We start from the raw sequence: 16,891 nt of genomic DNA on the forward strand, positions 1-16,891 counted from the left end.
AAGTCGAGTTTTGTCTGCTGTGGACTGAGATACCTATTGACACCAGCTGCCAAACCCTAGAGCTGGCAGCATGATCACACAACAGGGGCAGGGTCGCTGGACATGCTCCACTGCAGTCAGGTGGACTGGGAAGAAACATTATTTTTATGTTGAAGGGAAACCATAGCTGTTCCTCATAAGAAATATGAGAATATCCTGTCCGGTCTTGATTTCCAAAGCCTCCAGGCACAATTTATCAAGCAGAAATATGCCCAAACGTCCCGCTTGGGCACTGCCCTTACCCTTAGAGCTATCTGGAGTGACCACAGAGGCTCACTCCCTTCTGGGGTGAAGTCTGCTCATCACCTTCCAGGAAGGGGAGGGAGCTCCAACGGCTGGAATGTGCAGACCAAAAGGACACAGTTCACTGGTGAGCTAGAGAAGGATCCCGAGTACCCAGGAGAAAGCTGTACCCTCTGAACACCATGGCCTGAATTTCCAGTGCACAGGAGGACGTGGGGCTCCCCCACAGCTGCTCCCACCAACAGAGCCCCCTACCCTGGGGCTTTCCTAGAGCTGGAGCGAGGGAGCAGACACACTCAGAGACCTGGCCTGGGCAGCTCCTGACCCACTTCTTCCACCTGTGGCAACACCAGGTGGCCAGGGCTGTCCTCCCAAACTGCTGCCAGCAGCTCCCTGCTTCCCTCTGTCCCTACCCTGGACCTGACGGGCCACAGGCTGCGGAGAAGTTTTACAAGTTTGGGATGGGGGCTCTGCTGTCTCCTTCCCTTTCCGACTCTGAGTCTACTCCAGCCTGGCTGCTGCACTTCCACTGTTGAGCCAACATAGTCAAGCCAACTGGTCTGATTTCTGCCTGGCTTTGGGTACCTACCTTTTCCATTTGTTTCTTTTCTATGAGGGGTAAGTTCCCTTAGTCAGAAGGAAGAAACTGGACTAATAATACTAGTGAGGCTAAAAGGTGCAAGAGTACCCTGTGCTAGAAACCTCCCTCGAGTCTGGGCAAGCCCAGGTCATGTGGTCTGGCTCTTGTCACTCCTGTTGGAGGGTAAGCACCATCAAGGAGGAAGCTCTAGGGATACAGAAAGCTTGCTCCTTCTCTGTGTCCCCTCAAAAGAAACAGGATCTGCGTTGTAAGGAAAAACACAAAAAGAAGCTGAGAACTGTGTTTTACTTCTAGTCTTTTCGGGTCATGTGTTTACCTACTGCTCGTGTTAACCAAGTGAGATGCTGATGTAATTTTTTGAACATTCTATGGCCACCATGATCTCTATTACCCATCAGGCCTCTGTATTCTCTTGTTCTATTACTATATTTTCTTCCTGCCATGGACTCCACGTTTCCTGACAACCAGAACTTTCCTTTGTTATTCCACTGTTACATCCAACAGATGCTGGCCAGCTGATCTTACACAAGAAGACAGTAATCTACAGTGTGTTCCTGATGGATTAAGAGCAGAACATGACAAGAAGCTAAGACAGTTGTCACCGTGTGCCAGCCACTGTTCTGAACACCCGCATATATGACCTCGCTTGATCTTTATGACATCCTAGAAAGAATTGCCCCTGCTGTCCTGGTAAGGATGCCGGGACACAAAGACACTGGATCACTTGGCCAGGACCCCACGCAGCTCAGTGAAGGGCCAGGACTTACCAGGAAGGCTGACCATGGAGCCCTGGCCTCTCAGCAGAAGTCCTCTCTAAACTGCTTTATGTTCAATAGGAACATGTGATGGGTTTCGACAGATCATAAGGTTCTCCACCGAGAAACGTTCGCTCCACATCCAGGCTGCTCACACCCTGGGAGGCTATCATTTGTGCTCTCCCTCCCCCAGTCCTTATTTCTTGCTCTCTGACAACTATCCCGGGTTGCAGCCCGGCATCTTCCAAACGATGGCTAGGACTCGCTGGGGGACTGCAACCAGTGTCTTATGTAAATTATATCAGGACAGAGACCGGTAGACAACGGCACACGGTATTATTGCAAGAACGTGTGGGTTTGCTTCTCTGTGTACCTGTAGTATGTCATGATGAGGATTATGTTGTTTACACTGCAGCAAGGTCAAGAATTCTGAATAAAAACCACTACCCAGGTCTTACAGCAAACCCCACTGCTGTCCCACAGCAGGTGCCTGAGCCATGGCTGTTAGAGAATGAACGGCTGTACCAGTGGGGATGTCCGGGTAAGCGTGTTTAGAAAACTGAGTGAGGTCTGTAAGTCAGGGTTGTTGCTAGGCTACTCACTTGATTTTTCTAGACCGGATATATTAGGAAAACTGAGGATGCTTATTTTGTGTGACGCAAAGTAAAGCAAAGCAAAATACATGCAAAGGCATAAATACGACAAGCAATGCCTTACCCCTTCGCCCAGGGTATACGTGAGGGTAGTACTCGTAATACAGATCTGGCTGGTCTAGATTTCCAAAGGGCTCAAACTCCATCTCGGCATTCTGGAAAAGGCCCAGCTTCACCAGCAGTGCCAGCCTCACAAACCAAAGCTAAAACACAAAATATAATTGAAACAATGGATTACCTACGTATGTCTAGTTGGGAAATTCCCATTCCCCACTCCTCTGGTAGCAGAGCCTGACTTCCAGTACATCCAAACTAGGTTATCCTGTGTTTCTTAGCACATTTGCCTACTTGCACGTTTATAAAAATACTCTTCAGCTTAATAAAAATGATGTAAATGATTTTGTCTGATTCAGCTTTACCTGACAACCTTGTTGAGCAGGAGAATGGGATCCAGGGGGCAGGGGTGTGGGTGAAGGGGAGCTGGATGTAGGTCAGGGGGAGGGAGAGCAGGGCGGGCAGGGCGGGCTGAGGCTGGAGCCATGTCTGGGGCAGGCACTGAAGGCCACAGAATGGCCACGGAAGGAGGCCAAGAGAGGACAGTGAGATGCAGGTGGGCAGTCAGCTCCGAGTGGCCTGGGGGGAAGGGGGGTCTGGGTGCGGAGGCAGCGCCGGAAGTGGGAGAGGCAGACGGACATAGGCTCACGCTGACATTACACTTGGGTTAAGAAAATCCATTTTTTTTGTCCTCATGTTGTTCTTAATGGCATGAAAGGTCACGTCCCTTCCTCGTCCCCACATGATGACCAAACCATGGGAACTGTACCTGCAACGAGTCTGCCGTGTGGCTGGTGGGCAGCCCGCTCTTGCCGTAGCCTTGGCCGTGGGCGGTGAGAAGGCGCCCGCACAGGTCAACTGCTGCCCTCCAGTTTTTGCAGCTCTGTAAGACACAGCAGGACATGTCACCAAGCACAGCCACCCCCACATGTGGCACCTGCCGCACCGGACCCAGCTCCTGCCACTGCTGGCAACAACGGCCTCTGCGGTGTGCAGGAGATGCTGTTTGACACGAGCAAATCCTTAAAACATCAGAATTTAGCAACTGATGGAACATAGGGACGAGAATTCTTTTCTAAAACTTTTCTAATTTTTATTTTCTAATTCAATTAACATACAGTGTATTATTAGTTTCAGAGGCAGAGGCCAGAGACTCAACAGCCTTCTCTAACACCCGGTGTCCATGCCATCGATTCTTGTTGGCATGAGCCAACTCTTAAATCTCGAAGACTGCTTTCCTTTTTCAGCCAGAGCTTTATTTTGTAATTTCCATGAATTTAAAATCATAATTTAATTCTATGCTATATGCCGGATATATTCATTTGTATCTGTAAGATCTGTGTGACGATAAAATAAGCGGTTTCAAATGCTTGGCATAATCCTACTTTACCAATATGAAAAAAAAAGACGGCCTATCCAGACAGGCTGGCTGATCAAGTTGGACTTGCTGAGTTTACCCTTTTGCCCTGATACAACAGACGGGGCGCCACCAGGGAAATGACGTGAAAACGTCGGAGAGAATGCTGCAGCCTCCTAAGAGGCGAGGAGAAGCTCCTGACCCACCTCCTCGGCAGGCCAGGCACTAACTCCCTGTGGACGCTGCAGACGCACATGTTCACGGGTGTGGCCAACACATGGTGGGGACCCTGTCAGGCTCGGAGGGCAAAGTGGTGGAGGGACACACCTCCTTGCATGCACTCATCTCACGATCTAGCAAGGAAGGCAGATACGAAACATTTTTTTTCAAAGATGAGTGAAATAATTTTGCGTGTACTCACAGTGCTTTTTGAACAAGAGGCCATGGGAGTGTGCGTCACCAGGTGGCCAGACTTAACCTCAGGGAATGGAAAGCTACTGGAGCCCAGATGTGAAGGGGGAACAGAGAGGTCAAGAAGGGGGTGGACCCTCCCGGCCGAGGGGGAGCTGCCTGAGTAAGCCAGTGTGCGTGAGGGACAGCAATCAGCCAGGTGGCGGGCACACGGCCAGGAGCAGGCAGGCTGAGGATAAGGGCGGGAATGTCAGCAAGGCAGGCCTCAGGCCACGAGAGATCTGGATGCATCCTGAGAGCATGGGGAGCCACGGAAGGGCTTTGGGCAAGGGAATGGCATGGTCCTGCTTCACCCAGACCCTGGAGCGCACCGCCCCCCTCTCTTAGGTACCAACTCAGGCACATGCTGCTCCTGCTGGCACCCTGCGCTGCCTTGAGGACCCTAAGTAAGGACCCAGAGAGGACAGGCGCTGCTGCTGAGGGCCCCTGGGTGGTGACCGATCCCTGGCTTCTCCTGACAGCAGCCCTGCAGGCCCCGTGAGGGAACTCCCTGGGGCGCGGGCCAAGGCAGGTGCTCTGACTTCTAGACAATGATCCTAAGTGGAGCTACGGACATTCTTGAATTGTGAATGTGAAAAGGTGAGAGTAAAAGTTATTCGGCCAAGTTGGAACCAAATTTATGTATATATCTTTAATTTTTTTTTTTTTTATTTGACAAAGACAGAGAAAGTGAGCATGAGAGCACAAGCAGGTGGAGCAGCAGACGTCCCGCTGAGCAGGAAGCCTGACCTGGGGCCCCATCCCAGGACCCTGGGATCATGACCTGAGCCGAAGGCAGACACTGCACTGACTGGGCCACCCAGGCGCCCCTCTATGTACATATCTAAGCAGATCCTGTATGCTGGGGCAATTAATTATTGCTCTTTTCCCAACCGCCTATGTCACACGCTGGGCTTTCCTGCTGGTGGCATTATATCTGAACGGAGTGCTCGGGGCAGTCTTCCCGGACTGCCGGGACTTCAGCTGAGGATGGGTAAGAGACCGAGTGAGGACGGCAGAACAGGAGCTCCAGGGGGCAAAACCCCTGGGGTGGCGGCCTCGGGGGCACAGGGGACAGCAGAGAGAAGGCCAGTGTGGTCCAGGGGATGTGGTGAGGGTGAGGGTGGGAGGTGGGGCAGGGGAGGACCAGGGCAGTCCTGTCCCTGCAGAGGCTCCAAGAGCAAAGGCAACGTGTCCTGCTCATATTCTAGAAACATCAGTCCCCCATGAGGATGAAGCATGTGTCAGGAGAGCCGTCGTCCAGGCCTGGAGCTGACAGTGTGCGTGTGGCCCGCAGGCTGGATCCGCCCAGCACGTGTCTGCACACAGACACAGTTTTGGGGCTGAGCTTCCTTCCCGGTCTGAGGCTGGTTCTATGCTCCCATGATGGAGGTGGGCGGTCACAGCAGAGCTAAGTAGCTGCCTGAAGACGGGGTGGCCCTAGGGCCTGAGACACTCCCATGTGCCATCCCCCACCTGGCCAGTGCCACATCCAGGGAGACTGTGGACGTCACCTCAGTGGCTTATGACTGGTCCTCAACGAGAAAGGCCAAGAAGCAGAAACTTCTACAGCAGCTTGACAGGATATCTGATGTAATAACAAAAGCTGGGCTGGTACTTGGTACATGTCTTTCACATCATTAATTTAGATTGAATTTTACAGAAGTTTCAGTCTGAAGACTGAACAGTTAAACACCAGTCCCTTCCAGGCAAGCCTGAAAAGCACGGCTACAGGTCACCTGTACCAGCGTGGGGGGCAGGCACAGCAGGGGAATAAGATCGGGTGACGATGTGACGATGTGATGTGGGGACCATGGAGAGCACAGTGGCAGGATGGATCCGAGAGCCTGACATGCAGCCAGATGGCGGTGGCGGGGGGGCCAGTCCCAGAGACAGGGAAGGCTGGAAAGGGTCAGAGCTCAGAATCTGAGATTGGATGCCAACAATGTTGAGGGGCCTTTGAGCTGTTCAAGAGGAAAAGAAAAACAAGCAGCTACTGTGTGGGTGTGACATGTGAAGAGGTGCGCCCGAGGGAGTGTGTGGGTGGGATGGGAGGGGACAGCAGATCCTTGGTGGCCTTGCTGGGAGCTGGTCCGTTGGGGAGACGGGATGGGAAGTCCGAATGAAACAGGTGGAAGACGAGGAAGGGACCAATGAGCCAGGTGACCCTGGGACGTCTGAGTCGCCGAGCTAAGGGGGGTGGTGGAGGAGGGGGAGAGAACAGGTGCTTGTTGTGTGCCTGCTTAAACCAACGCTCCAGTGTGGGAGAACGCAAGAAAAGGCTCTCGTTGGGGAAAGGCTGACGGCATACTGGAAAGAACGGATCATTGACAGCACGAGGTCCCGGAAGTCAGGGAAGGTTCCGCTCTAAGCTGGGGCGAGGGGCCACTCATCTAGCTCCAGTGGGGGGGCTTGAAAGCAGCAGAGACAGCTTAAAACGGTACTGGCAGCCAGCAGAGACGCCTGGAGGGCCGGGTGGCCCACGACGCTCAAGGTCCCCTGGTAGCAGACGACCGTGTTAGGTGTCACCGCCTGCACTAGGCCTGGACGTGGGACTTCTCCAGCAGGCTCAGTGGCCAACCAGTTCGTCTGCAGGGACCCGGCATCACCAGGTGAGGTAAGGCTGGGTAAGAAGATAAGCAGGTAGACACCCTTTAGCTCCTACCACCTAGGTGACCTCAGGTAGGTGACTTTAACCGGGCCTCAGCCCCCCTTGTGACATCAGCTGGCCACCCTGGAGGTGGCAACAAGGGCACAGTGTGTCTGTGAGGAAGCTGGACCTGCTCTGGCTCCTCATGACCTCTTCTCCGGTCAGCGGTCTGTGCTCACCCCTGTCACACCTGCTCATCCTCTGAGCTCCAGCTAGGAACGGCTGCAAAGACGACCACCTCCGACCTGGTTCAGACCCAAGCTTCGGGACGCCTCTCTTGCCCACAGTGAGCCCTCCTATTCCTAATTCTCCAGCATACTCATTCTTGGGGTGGCCACAGCCCCCAAGGGGGATGAAATTTGCTTCTTGGATAACAATGATTATTGGCCTTCCAAATATTTATTTATTTTAAATAAGATTTTATTTATTTATTCATCCGAGACACAGAGAGAGAGGCAGAGACACAGGCAGAGGGAGAAGCAGGCTCCCTGTGGGAAGCCCGATGCAGGACTCGATCCCAGGACCCCGGGGTCACACCCTGAGCCAAAGGCAGGGGCTCACGGCTGAGCCACCCAGGCATCCTTGGCCCTCCAAGTATTAACCCTACCCAACAAGATCTTACTCCTGAGTATTCTATTTCATTGGGGGCTGAGTGTGCAGGTGAGCAATCAGGAAACAAGGGAGAAAATGCTCCTCGGGATTGACGATGAGAAAAGGTTAAGAAGCATTCTCTGGGGGACAGTCTGCCTCGTCCATTCTGCAAACGCAGCAAGGACAGCCTGCTGGTCCATGTTCACGTTAACTGTGGTCATGTCCCATCTCCTCTAGCTGAGCTCCGGGTGCAAGGGTCTTGGCGAGGGCATACTTTTGTGTTTCTTCAGTATTGTACCTACATCTACATTCCCTCAAAAGATGGTGAAATAGTAAATTCACAGAACTACAAAAAAGTAGTAAAAAAACCCCTATGCTAATAATTAAAGAGATGTAAATTATAACTTTTTATTTTTACTAGCAGAAAAAAAAAAGGCAGTACATGCCCCTGTCAGCCTAAGAAATGAGAAAAAAAAATTCTTAAAGATCTAAGTTCAGGCAGACAAGGGGACACTAAAGCAAGGGTGTTTGCACACTGCTGGTAAATGTACACAGGTATAATCTTTCTGAAAAATAGTATTATAAACAGCCTCAAAACTGCCCATACACTGACCTGCTAGTTGTCCTCTAAGCATTTATACTAAAGAGATAATCACATACGAAGAAAAGATTTCTGTACAAGCCGGTTTGTTCCAAGGTTATCTATAACAGCGTCAGATTATGCAAAAAAAATATTCGCAAAGACCTTTTAATATTGGATAAGGCTTAAGACATGATATTAAAAAGATAGAAAATTATGAATGAGGTTTTGTCTAGTATATATACAAACACATATGCAAGCTTTCATATTCACATGTGGACATACTATATACACACACACACTCAAAATGTTAACTGACAGTGGTTATACAATTTCTTCTCCATTTTTCTGAATTAAGAACATGCTGTTTGTAAAAGGAGGGACCAGAGGTTTGTGAATCAGACGACAGGCCACCTGGGGACAACACACTTACAGACAAGGCCAGCATGTGGTGGCCATCTAGACACGGATGGTGTGCACATCTGCCTCCGTCCCGCAGAGGGGGCACCTGCACACCACCTATGACCTTGAACCATGCTTCATGCAGGAACCAAATCAATGCTTGTCGAAATAAAACTTTAAAAAAACCAAGTATGGAGGTATAAGTCATGAAGTATGGCTGTGAGAGCACGAGGAAAGAGACTCTGTCCTGGGGGTGGGGGGAGGCTTTAGCTGTCATAGATAGGAGCTGCCTGACACTCCACCATCCCCCGTGAGCTCCGATGTGATCTATCTGACAGAACCTCAGAGACACACAGAATCTGTGTGGGTGCAAAAATATACAAATGAGAAAATCTGATCATGAGTATTTATACATTTTTGAAACAAACATTTATTACACAGTAAAGACTCTATCTTATTTTATGAACACTATGTACAGATACCCACGCTAATAAAACATTTAAATGTGTAATAAAATTGTTTGCAAGTACTCTGTGAATATGAAGTGCTCCATAAATGATTAAAAATAATAAAATGTATCATATAAAAAGCCTCAACTCTTGCTATGATTTCATATACTAAGACATGTTTTCTATATCTCAAACCAGATCACAATTACTAAAAATGAAGCCAAAAGCTATCGTCTTAATCATTCATTTCTCAGTAAATGGAAGTCTTTAAAAAGTGGCTTCTTTCTAAATGCAAAGAGGGAGCAGAAATACTAATGTTCCTATTACAATTTCTCCCCATACGATTCTCGCACAGGTGAGTGAGTACAGAAGACGCACGGGGATAGCTGCTGCTCTGTACTGGGCTAGGTCACCTGCTGATGGGTGCTGATGGTCTATAAAGGACATGCAGCAACACCTCAACAAACTGACACTAACCTGACAGCCAATATTCCAGGAGTCAGGATGACCTAATTTCTCAAGACAATTAGGCACAGCAGGTGGTGGGGTTGGGGTGTCTCCCTGCCCTTCCTGGTGGCTCCTTGAGAACAAGGAGCCTAGGAGAGAGGAAGGGGCTGGATGGGCTCAGAGCATATCCAGCTCCTCAGGCTCTCTGTGAGCCAGGACCAGCTATGGGTGACACCGCGAGGCTCCTTTAGAAACTAGGCTGGATTTGGATTATCTCCTGTTTGGGGGTCACACATGCTAGCAGAGATTTTCCTCACATCACAATTTAAACAGAACACAAACAAGTTGTCAGACAAGTTTACCATTTACAATTTACGTTTCTCCAGGTAATTATTTCCTGATAAAAGGATACAAAAGTAGTTCTTAGTGTATGATTCAAATTTCCTTCGGTAATTCAAAAAGATTTCAGGGGCGCCTGGGTGGCTGAGTCTGTGCAGTGCCTGCCTTTGGCTCAGGTCATGATCTTGGGATCCTGGGAGCCAGCCCCCTGTCCGGCTCCCTGCTCAGTGGGGAGTCTGCTTCTCCCTCTCCCCGCCCCTCCCCCCTGCTCATGCTCACTCCTTTTCTGTGTCTCTCACAAACAAACAAACAAACAAACAAACAAACAAACAAACTTAAAAACAAATACAACCAAAAAGATTTCCAGGCTGGGATATTTTTGTTGACGCTGCGGGACCAATGAAGAGCACGACTCTTGTCCACCAGGAACCTGGCAGCAATGGGACGCCCCTGACGGCTCCCAGAGCTTCCCAAAGAGTTTGGAGAGGGGCTACCTGCACAGGTGTGGGCAAGGCCAGGAGGTCCACGAAGGGATGGAGGGACGCCCAGGCAGGAGGAGACGGGCCTGCAGGGGAGCTGAGGCCACAGGGGGCTGCCCCGCCTGGAGGGAGCGCCCCATGCTTACTCTTCCCTGGAGAGCAGGGTGCAGGGTGGGGGGTAGGAGGTAGGCACCAAATGAGCCTGGTTAGGTCAGATTTTGCTACCAAAAATAACTAGGTTTTCCGGGCTCCCCTGGCTTGCAGAGCTGTGGCTTAGGGATTATCGGCTCATTTTCAAGCACTGACACAAGCTGGCACGTTACAGCAGCCCTTGCGTGTTGCTTTGATTGCTCAACACTGTTCTGGACATTTACTCACACTGCTGGATGAGGTTCTCCTGCATGTATTTCAACTGTTCCAAAGGATTTAACTGACTATGTAACATAACTTTTTTTTTTTCTTGCTCAACACTAAGGTTTTCCAATAAAATTTTTGGCTAATGCAAACAATACAGCAACAAACATCCTTGAACCTGTCCTTTCATGCACCAGTACAAGAGTTTTTCTAAAGCATGGGATTGCAGGTGGAAATGCTGGGTGGAGGGTGGCGCAGAGCAGGTGTTCCAGCTGCCTCTCCCACCAGGAGGCACACTGCTTCACCCAGGCCATGCTCATGTGGCTAAAACGTACTGCACATTTCTGTGATTCCCACCGAGGATGAGCGCTGTTTCCACGTCTGCAGGTATCTGGTTTCCTGAAAGGCCTCTTCATAACATGTGCCCATTTTTCTACTTGGTTGTTTTTGTTACTCATTTTTGGAAGGCGTTAATGCGTATTTCAAACCTCTTATTCTTTAACTCACTTTTTTTGTTTTTTAAAGATTTTATTTATTTCAGAGAGAGAGAGAGAGAGAGAGAGAGAGCACGCGTGCTCGAGTGAGCCTAAGTAGAGGGAGAGGGAGATGCAGACTCCCCGTTGAGCAAGGAGCCCAATGCAGAGCTCCATGCCAGGATCCTGAGATCATGACCTGAGCCAAAGGCAGATGCTTAAATTTGCCACCCAGGCCCCCTTGTGGCTCACTTTTTAATAGTGTTTACAGTGTTTTTGTTGCATATGAGTTTTAAGTTTTAAAGTAGTCAAATTCATTCATTTCTCCCTGAAACATTTAAGAAATGTTTTTCTACCACGAGTCATTAAGAGTCTACTCTATTTCTGGAATTTAAAAATACTTGTCTTAATTTGTTTGGAATCTATTTTTGTGTGTGCTAAAAGACAGAGATCTTTTTAACTTTTCCCATTTGAATATCCCATTAATTCTGTACCATCACTTATTAGTTCCTCCTTTCCCGAGTAACCTGTAACATTGTTCTTTCCACGTAAGTGTGTGTTTCGGGCTCTGTCCTGTCCCACTGGTACCTCTGTGTCAGGAGTGCAGAGCCCTTGTCATTTCCCTGACCCGCCTTTGGCTCCCACCCAGCTGCCATGGCAGATACGTGGTTCCCATTCTACTGTCACCCTTTCCCAGTGTCTGTCCTCACCCGAGCATCCATGTCGAAAGGCCTGGGGACACATCCCTATTCGTGCATGTCAAGCAGGCGTGTGTGTGTGTGTGTGTGTGTGCACGCATGCCCGCAGTTTATTTCTCCAGCCTCCAAAGGGCATGGCCTCCAGTTTTCTGATGTTCTTTTTCATTCTTTGGACTTGCCCCAGGGGTGACAAGGACCTAGCAGGCCCAGGACGCCTCTGTTAACAGATAAAGGCCAGAGGAGACCAGGGCTGGCCTGTACTCGCTCCTCTTTCTGGAATCCTGCACAGCTCTGGGCAGCCTGACTGGTGAGCCCGGTAGGAGGTCTGAGGGAGTGGATGAAGGAGACTCTTTAAAAGACAGGCCAGGATGACCCAACACAGTGCTGAGTTCTAAAGGCTGCTACTCTGTCCTTCAAAACAGTGGGGTGTCACCTCAGCAACCTGGGACCTAGAGCTTTTGACGACATGCTGCCCATGTGAAATTGTAATTATGTGTTTTCTCAGAGTGCTTTTTGCTGCTTTATTCCATTCTTTTCCACTTCCTAGTCCTCTTCCTGCTTATCCTCCTCCGTTTTGATATTAGATGTCAAAAGTGTTTGGTGAAGAAATTATTTTTATAATTACAATTTAAAGCATACCCTATAAAACTTTAAATGCTAGAGAAAAGTCTTATGAAAATCTCATAATTACTGTAGATGACATGTAGAACTCTGATAATAAAGTTATTTTGGTATGAGAAAAAGATCTAAACTTAAACATGACTTTTCTTATATTAGGAAATAAGATATAACTCTATTTGAAAAAATGAACACAGGCATACGATGACTTCCAAAAGATGAGAAAAACAGTCCAATAAAAGTCACTCAAGTAACTAATGCTATGTACATAACTTTTCCCCATCTACAACTCAAAAGGAATCATTAACTCTATATATGATACCATTAAAGTGATTAAAACATCCTCCTCTACAGGCTATGACATTCATTTCCCTGTAAATTACAATCTTAGAATGCTCTGACATTATTTGGGAAAATACATTTCAAGACTCTTTCCTAATCTTAAAGAGGACAGGAATTATTTTAGGACATAATTAAAACACCAGGGCATGTATTTACAACTTTTTTTATAAATACATTTTCCACCTTAAATAGGTCTCCATGTTGGGCTCTAATAAAATCTCTCCTGGTGATATGTATTTTCAATATATGAAAAAAAGCCCCAAACCCCTTTCTATATTTATTAACACTATGAACAATTAAAGGAGGGAAAAGGATTGCCTGTGGGAACAATTCAGTTACCATGAATGTATGTGGCTCTGTGTGTACTTTTTAACTGGTCATTATAGGGGTGCCTGGCTGGCTCAGCTGGGAGAGCGTGAGACCCTTGATGCTAGAGTCCTGAGATCGAGTCCCATGTATGGAGTAGAATTTACTTCAGAAAAATAAAAATTAAAAAAATAAAAATCAACTGGTCACTACAAAGTGACCCCCACCCCCCTCACGCAGCCTAGCCTAATGATGACGGATCACAGCAGCTGCTTCAAGGCAATGACAATTACCCTCCCGACAGTGCAAGAGTCTATCATGTGATGAGTTTCCATGCTGTGTAGCCACGGAAACGTGCACCTGTTAAGACCTATCCCTTCATTAACAAATGATTAAGTATACAAATATTTAAAAACTAGTTGTTTCCTGTCCCTTTTAGAAATAGACTATCTCGGGCAGACCTGGTGGTGCAGCGGTTTGGCGCCGCCTGCGGCCCAGGGTATGATCCTGGAGACCCGGGATCGAGTCCCATATCGGGCCCCTTGCGTGGAGCCTGCTTCTCCCTCTGCCTGTGTCTCTGCCTCTCTCTGTCTCTATGAATAAATAAATAAAAATTCTTAAAAACAAAAAAGAAAAGAAATAGACTATCTCTAGGCGCCTGGCTGGCTCAATAAGCAGCACATGCAACTCTTGATCTCAGGTTGTGAGTTCGAGACCCACACTGGTGTGGACATGACTTAAAAAATAAAGTTTTAAAAACAAACGGGCACTGACGGGGGCACTTGATGGGATGAGCACTGGGTGTTATGCTATATGTTGGCAAATTGAACTCCAATAAAAAATAAAAACAAACAAACAGCCAGGCTATCTCTATCTCTTTCCTTCCCAAAGCTCCTTAGTTATAGCAATAATTCCAGGATCACTTCAGTAAAAGAAACCCAATGAAACATTTGATTCACATTTACTAAAAAAATTAACCTTTAATTGCTTTAAAAAAAATCTTATTTATTTTATAAAGAGAGAAAGCATGGGGTGCAGCAGAGGGAGAAGGAGAAGCAGACTCTCTGCTGAGTAGGGATTCTGATATGGGGTTCAATCTCAGGACCTTGGGATCATGACCTCAGCCAAAATCAAGAGTTGGACGCTCAACTGGCTGAGGCGCCCAGGCACCCCTAAACATTAGTTGCTTTATGTGTAAAATATCTGCTAACCACCTAAACAAGTGATTCTTAGTTACTTTTCTGAGGACGCAAACTTCCGTAAACAGGATAAAAGGTACCGAGAAGGGGTAGCCTGGGTGGCTCAGGGGTTTAGCGCTGACTTTGGCCCAGGGTGTGATCCTGGGGACCTGGGATCGAGTCCTGTGTCAGGCTCCCTGTATGGAGCCTGCTTCTCCCTCTGCCTGTGTCTCTGCCTCTCTCTCTCTCTCTCTCCTCTCTGTGTTTCTCATGAATAAATAAATAAAATCTTTAAAAAAAAAAAAAGGTACCAAGGAAAAGGCAATTGTGGGGGTGTACAGTTTCTGGGGGTTCAAAGACCACCAGAAACATCTACCCATCGTGTTAACATGCCTGCAGTTCAGAGAGTTTCCTATTAATATTTTATGCCTTTTAATATTTTCCTATCAGTATTTGAGACTGCATCTCTACCTGGATAGTCACATTTACTCTTGAATGTAGAAATGCAGAACAAAGACTTCTGTATGCATTTTTTGGTGTACCCACCCACTCAATAATAAACCTTTTATACCAAGTGGAGAAAACAGAGTATTCAAAAAAAAAAAAAAAACCCAACATAAAAAATTACTTATCTTTAGTTATTGCATTTGATGGAGCATCTTTAATCAAAGTATATTCTGCTTCAAGCAACTTGATCATTTAAAATAATGGATTTTTGGGACATCTGGGTGGCTGAGTGGTTAAATGTCTGCCTTCAGCTCAGGATGTGATCCCGGAGTTTTGGGATTGAGTCTCACATCGAGCTCCCTTCAGGGAGCCTGCTTCTCCCTCTGCCTGTGTCTCTGCCTCTCTCTCTGTGTCTCTCATGAATAAATAAATAAAATATTAAAAAAATACATAAACAAAAATAAAATAAAATAATGGATTTTAAACTAATTGATCTTAAATTCAAAGTATGTTAATATGCTTTTCTGCTGCACAGCATTGGTATCTAATTCAACAAAATTTTATTTACATGCAAGGGCTTTAGATAATACATTCAAAATAATTAACTGTAAGGAAAATACTATGAAAAAAGGCAGCACTTATAAAAAAAAAAAACAATATTGAAATCAAACACATCATTACTTACGATGAGCTGTTTCAACCCAACAAAAGTCTGCTCTACGGACTCGGCATTTAAGACCTGTCTCTTTGCCGCGGCTCTCTCACCCAGGAAGCGAAGCATCAGGTCTTTAACTGCATCCCCCTTGAAGGAATGTAAGAAAAATATGTCAAGACAATAAAATGTTAATTAAACTCAGCTAACCAGAACCTGTAACTAAATGAAATTTTTTTCTCCATTGGTATACGGAGGTTAAAATGTGGTTACAGTATAGTAAAACTTCAATTGCCCAGATGCTCAAACATCACAACCTTTAATAAAATGTGTACTTTAGAATTGCTCTTTCTTCTTTCAGAGAAGGGGTGGATTACCACCACCTGGACCAGGCTCATATGAGAGACACAGCAAGCTGGGGAGGGGATGGGATGGGGTGGGGAACTCTGGGTGGCCCCTGGCCGTGAGGCCACCAGTGTGCTACTCCTGCCCATGGTGGGGGGGGGGGGCTGCGGTGGGGAGAGAAGCACTGTCCACCCCTGCAGGTCCTCGGCCAGGCTGTGGGTACACACGGGCCTCCTGCCCCACAGTTTGACTCCCCGGGGTTAGATGCCCTGCAGTCTGCAGTCGGGGCCATAGGGACAGCAGGGCGGGCCCCACAGTGCAGGAGGGAAGGCCGCTGGAGAGGCTGTGGATGAGGAGGCCCCCGCATGGCTGCCAGGAACAAGGATGGGGCAGCCGTGGTGGGACTGGACGAAGGTTCGCAGAGGGTCAGCACAGAGCCACCCTACGATCTTGCACTTCTACCTCTGAGAACTTAACTCAAGGGAATAACAACATTTACTTGAAAAGATGTCTGCACCCCCGTGTTCACAGTCAGGACGTGGAGACCGGCTAAGTGTCCGTGCACGGGTGAACGGATAAAGGAGGGCTAGCCTACACACACAGTGCTATATTATTCAGCCATGAGAAAAGAAGGAAGGAAGGAAGGAAGGAAGGAAGGAAGGAAGGAAGGAAGGAAGGAAGGAATAAATAAATAAAGAAGAAGAAGAAGAAGAAGAAGAAGAAAAGAATGAAATCTGGTCATTGGTTTCAATGTGGATGGATCCTGAGGGCATTATGCTAAATGAAGTAAGCCAGACAAAGACAAATCCTGTAGGATCTCACTTCTAGATGGAATCTTAAAAAAGCAAAATCCAAAAAGCCAAACAAGCTCACAGACGCAGAGAATACACTGGTGGCAGCCAGAGGCAGGGGTGGGGAGTGGTGGTGGCCCAAACGGGAAAGGTGGTCAAAAGGTGCAACCTTTCACTTATCAAGTAAATCAGCCCTGGGGATTAATGTACAGCAGTGCAACCATAATAATACTGAGGTGCATATCTGGAACTTGCTAAAAGAGTATATCCTAAAAGTTATTGTCTCGAGAAAAGTAATTCTGTAACTATGTAATGTGAGGGATGTTAACTATGTGGTGACTATTTTGCAATGTATACAACTACACACTTGAAATTGGTATATGATGTGTTAATTATACCTAGATTAAAAACAAAAAATGGAACAGAACATAAAGGGATGATGGAAGGGTGAGGGCAGAGGGCAAGGTGCCAGGAGAGGCTGGATTACCGATGGCTGCAATGGCCAGGGAGAAATCCAACCTGGGGAGGTGGGGGCGGTGCTGGTGAATGAGAAACCTCTCCATCCCCGGGAGCAAAGGGTCTGCTTTCAGCTGCAGGC

At 47.6% G+C, this 16,891-nt stretch overlaps 1 protein-coding gene across 2 annotated transcripts in view; it reads right to left on the bottom strand.

Moving 5' to 3' along the window:
• TRAPPC12 (trafficking protein particle complex subunit 12) overlaps nt 1-16,891 on the bottom strand; it is an 82,171-nt gene that overhangs the window by 46,983 nt on the left and 18,297 nt on the right. For both annotated transcript variants that reach the window (XM_041755719.1, XM_041755720.1), the window contains exons 3-5: nt 15,191-15,307; nt 3,115-3,228; nt 2,356-2,494 (exon numbers count right to left, since the gene is read on the bottom strand). In XM_041755719.1, the coding sequence (XP_041611653.1) occupies nt 2,356-2,494; nt 3,115-3,228; nt 15,191-15,307 (370 nt within the window). The remainder of the gene's footprint in view (nt 1-2,355; nt 2,495-3,114; nt 3,229-15,190; nt 15,308-16,891) is intronic.

Source organism: Vulpes lagopus, chromosome 5 (genome assembly GCF_018345385.1).
Source record: "Vulpes lagopus strain Blue_001 chromosome 5, ASM1834538v1, whole genome shotgun sequence".
NCBI classification, from domain to species: domain Eukaryota; kingdom Metazoa; phylum Chordata; class Mammalia; order Carnivora; family Canidae; genus Vulpes; species Vulpes lagopus.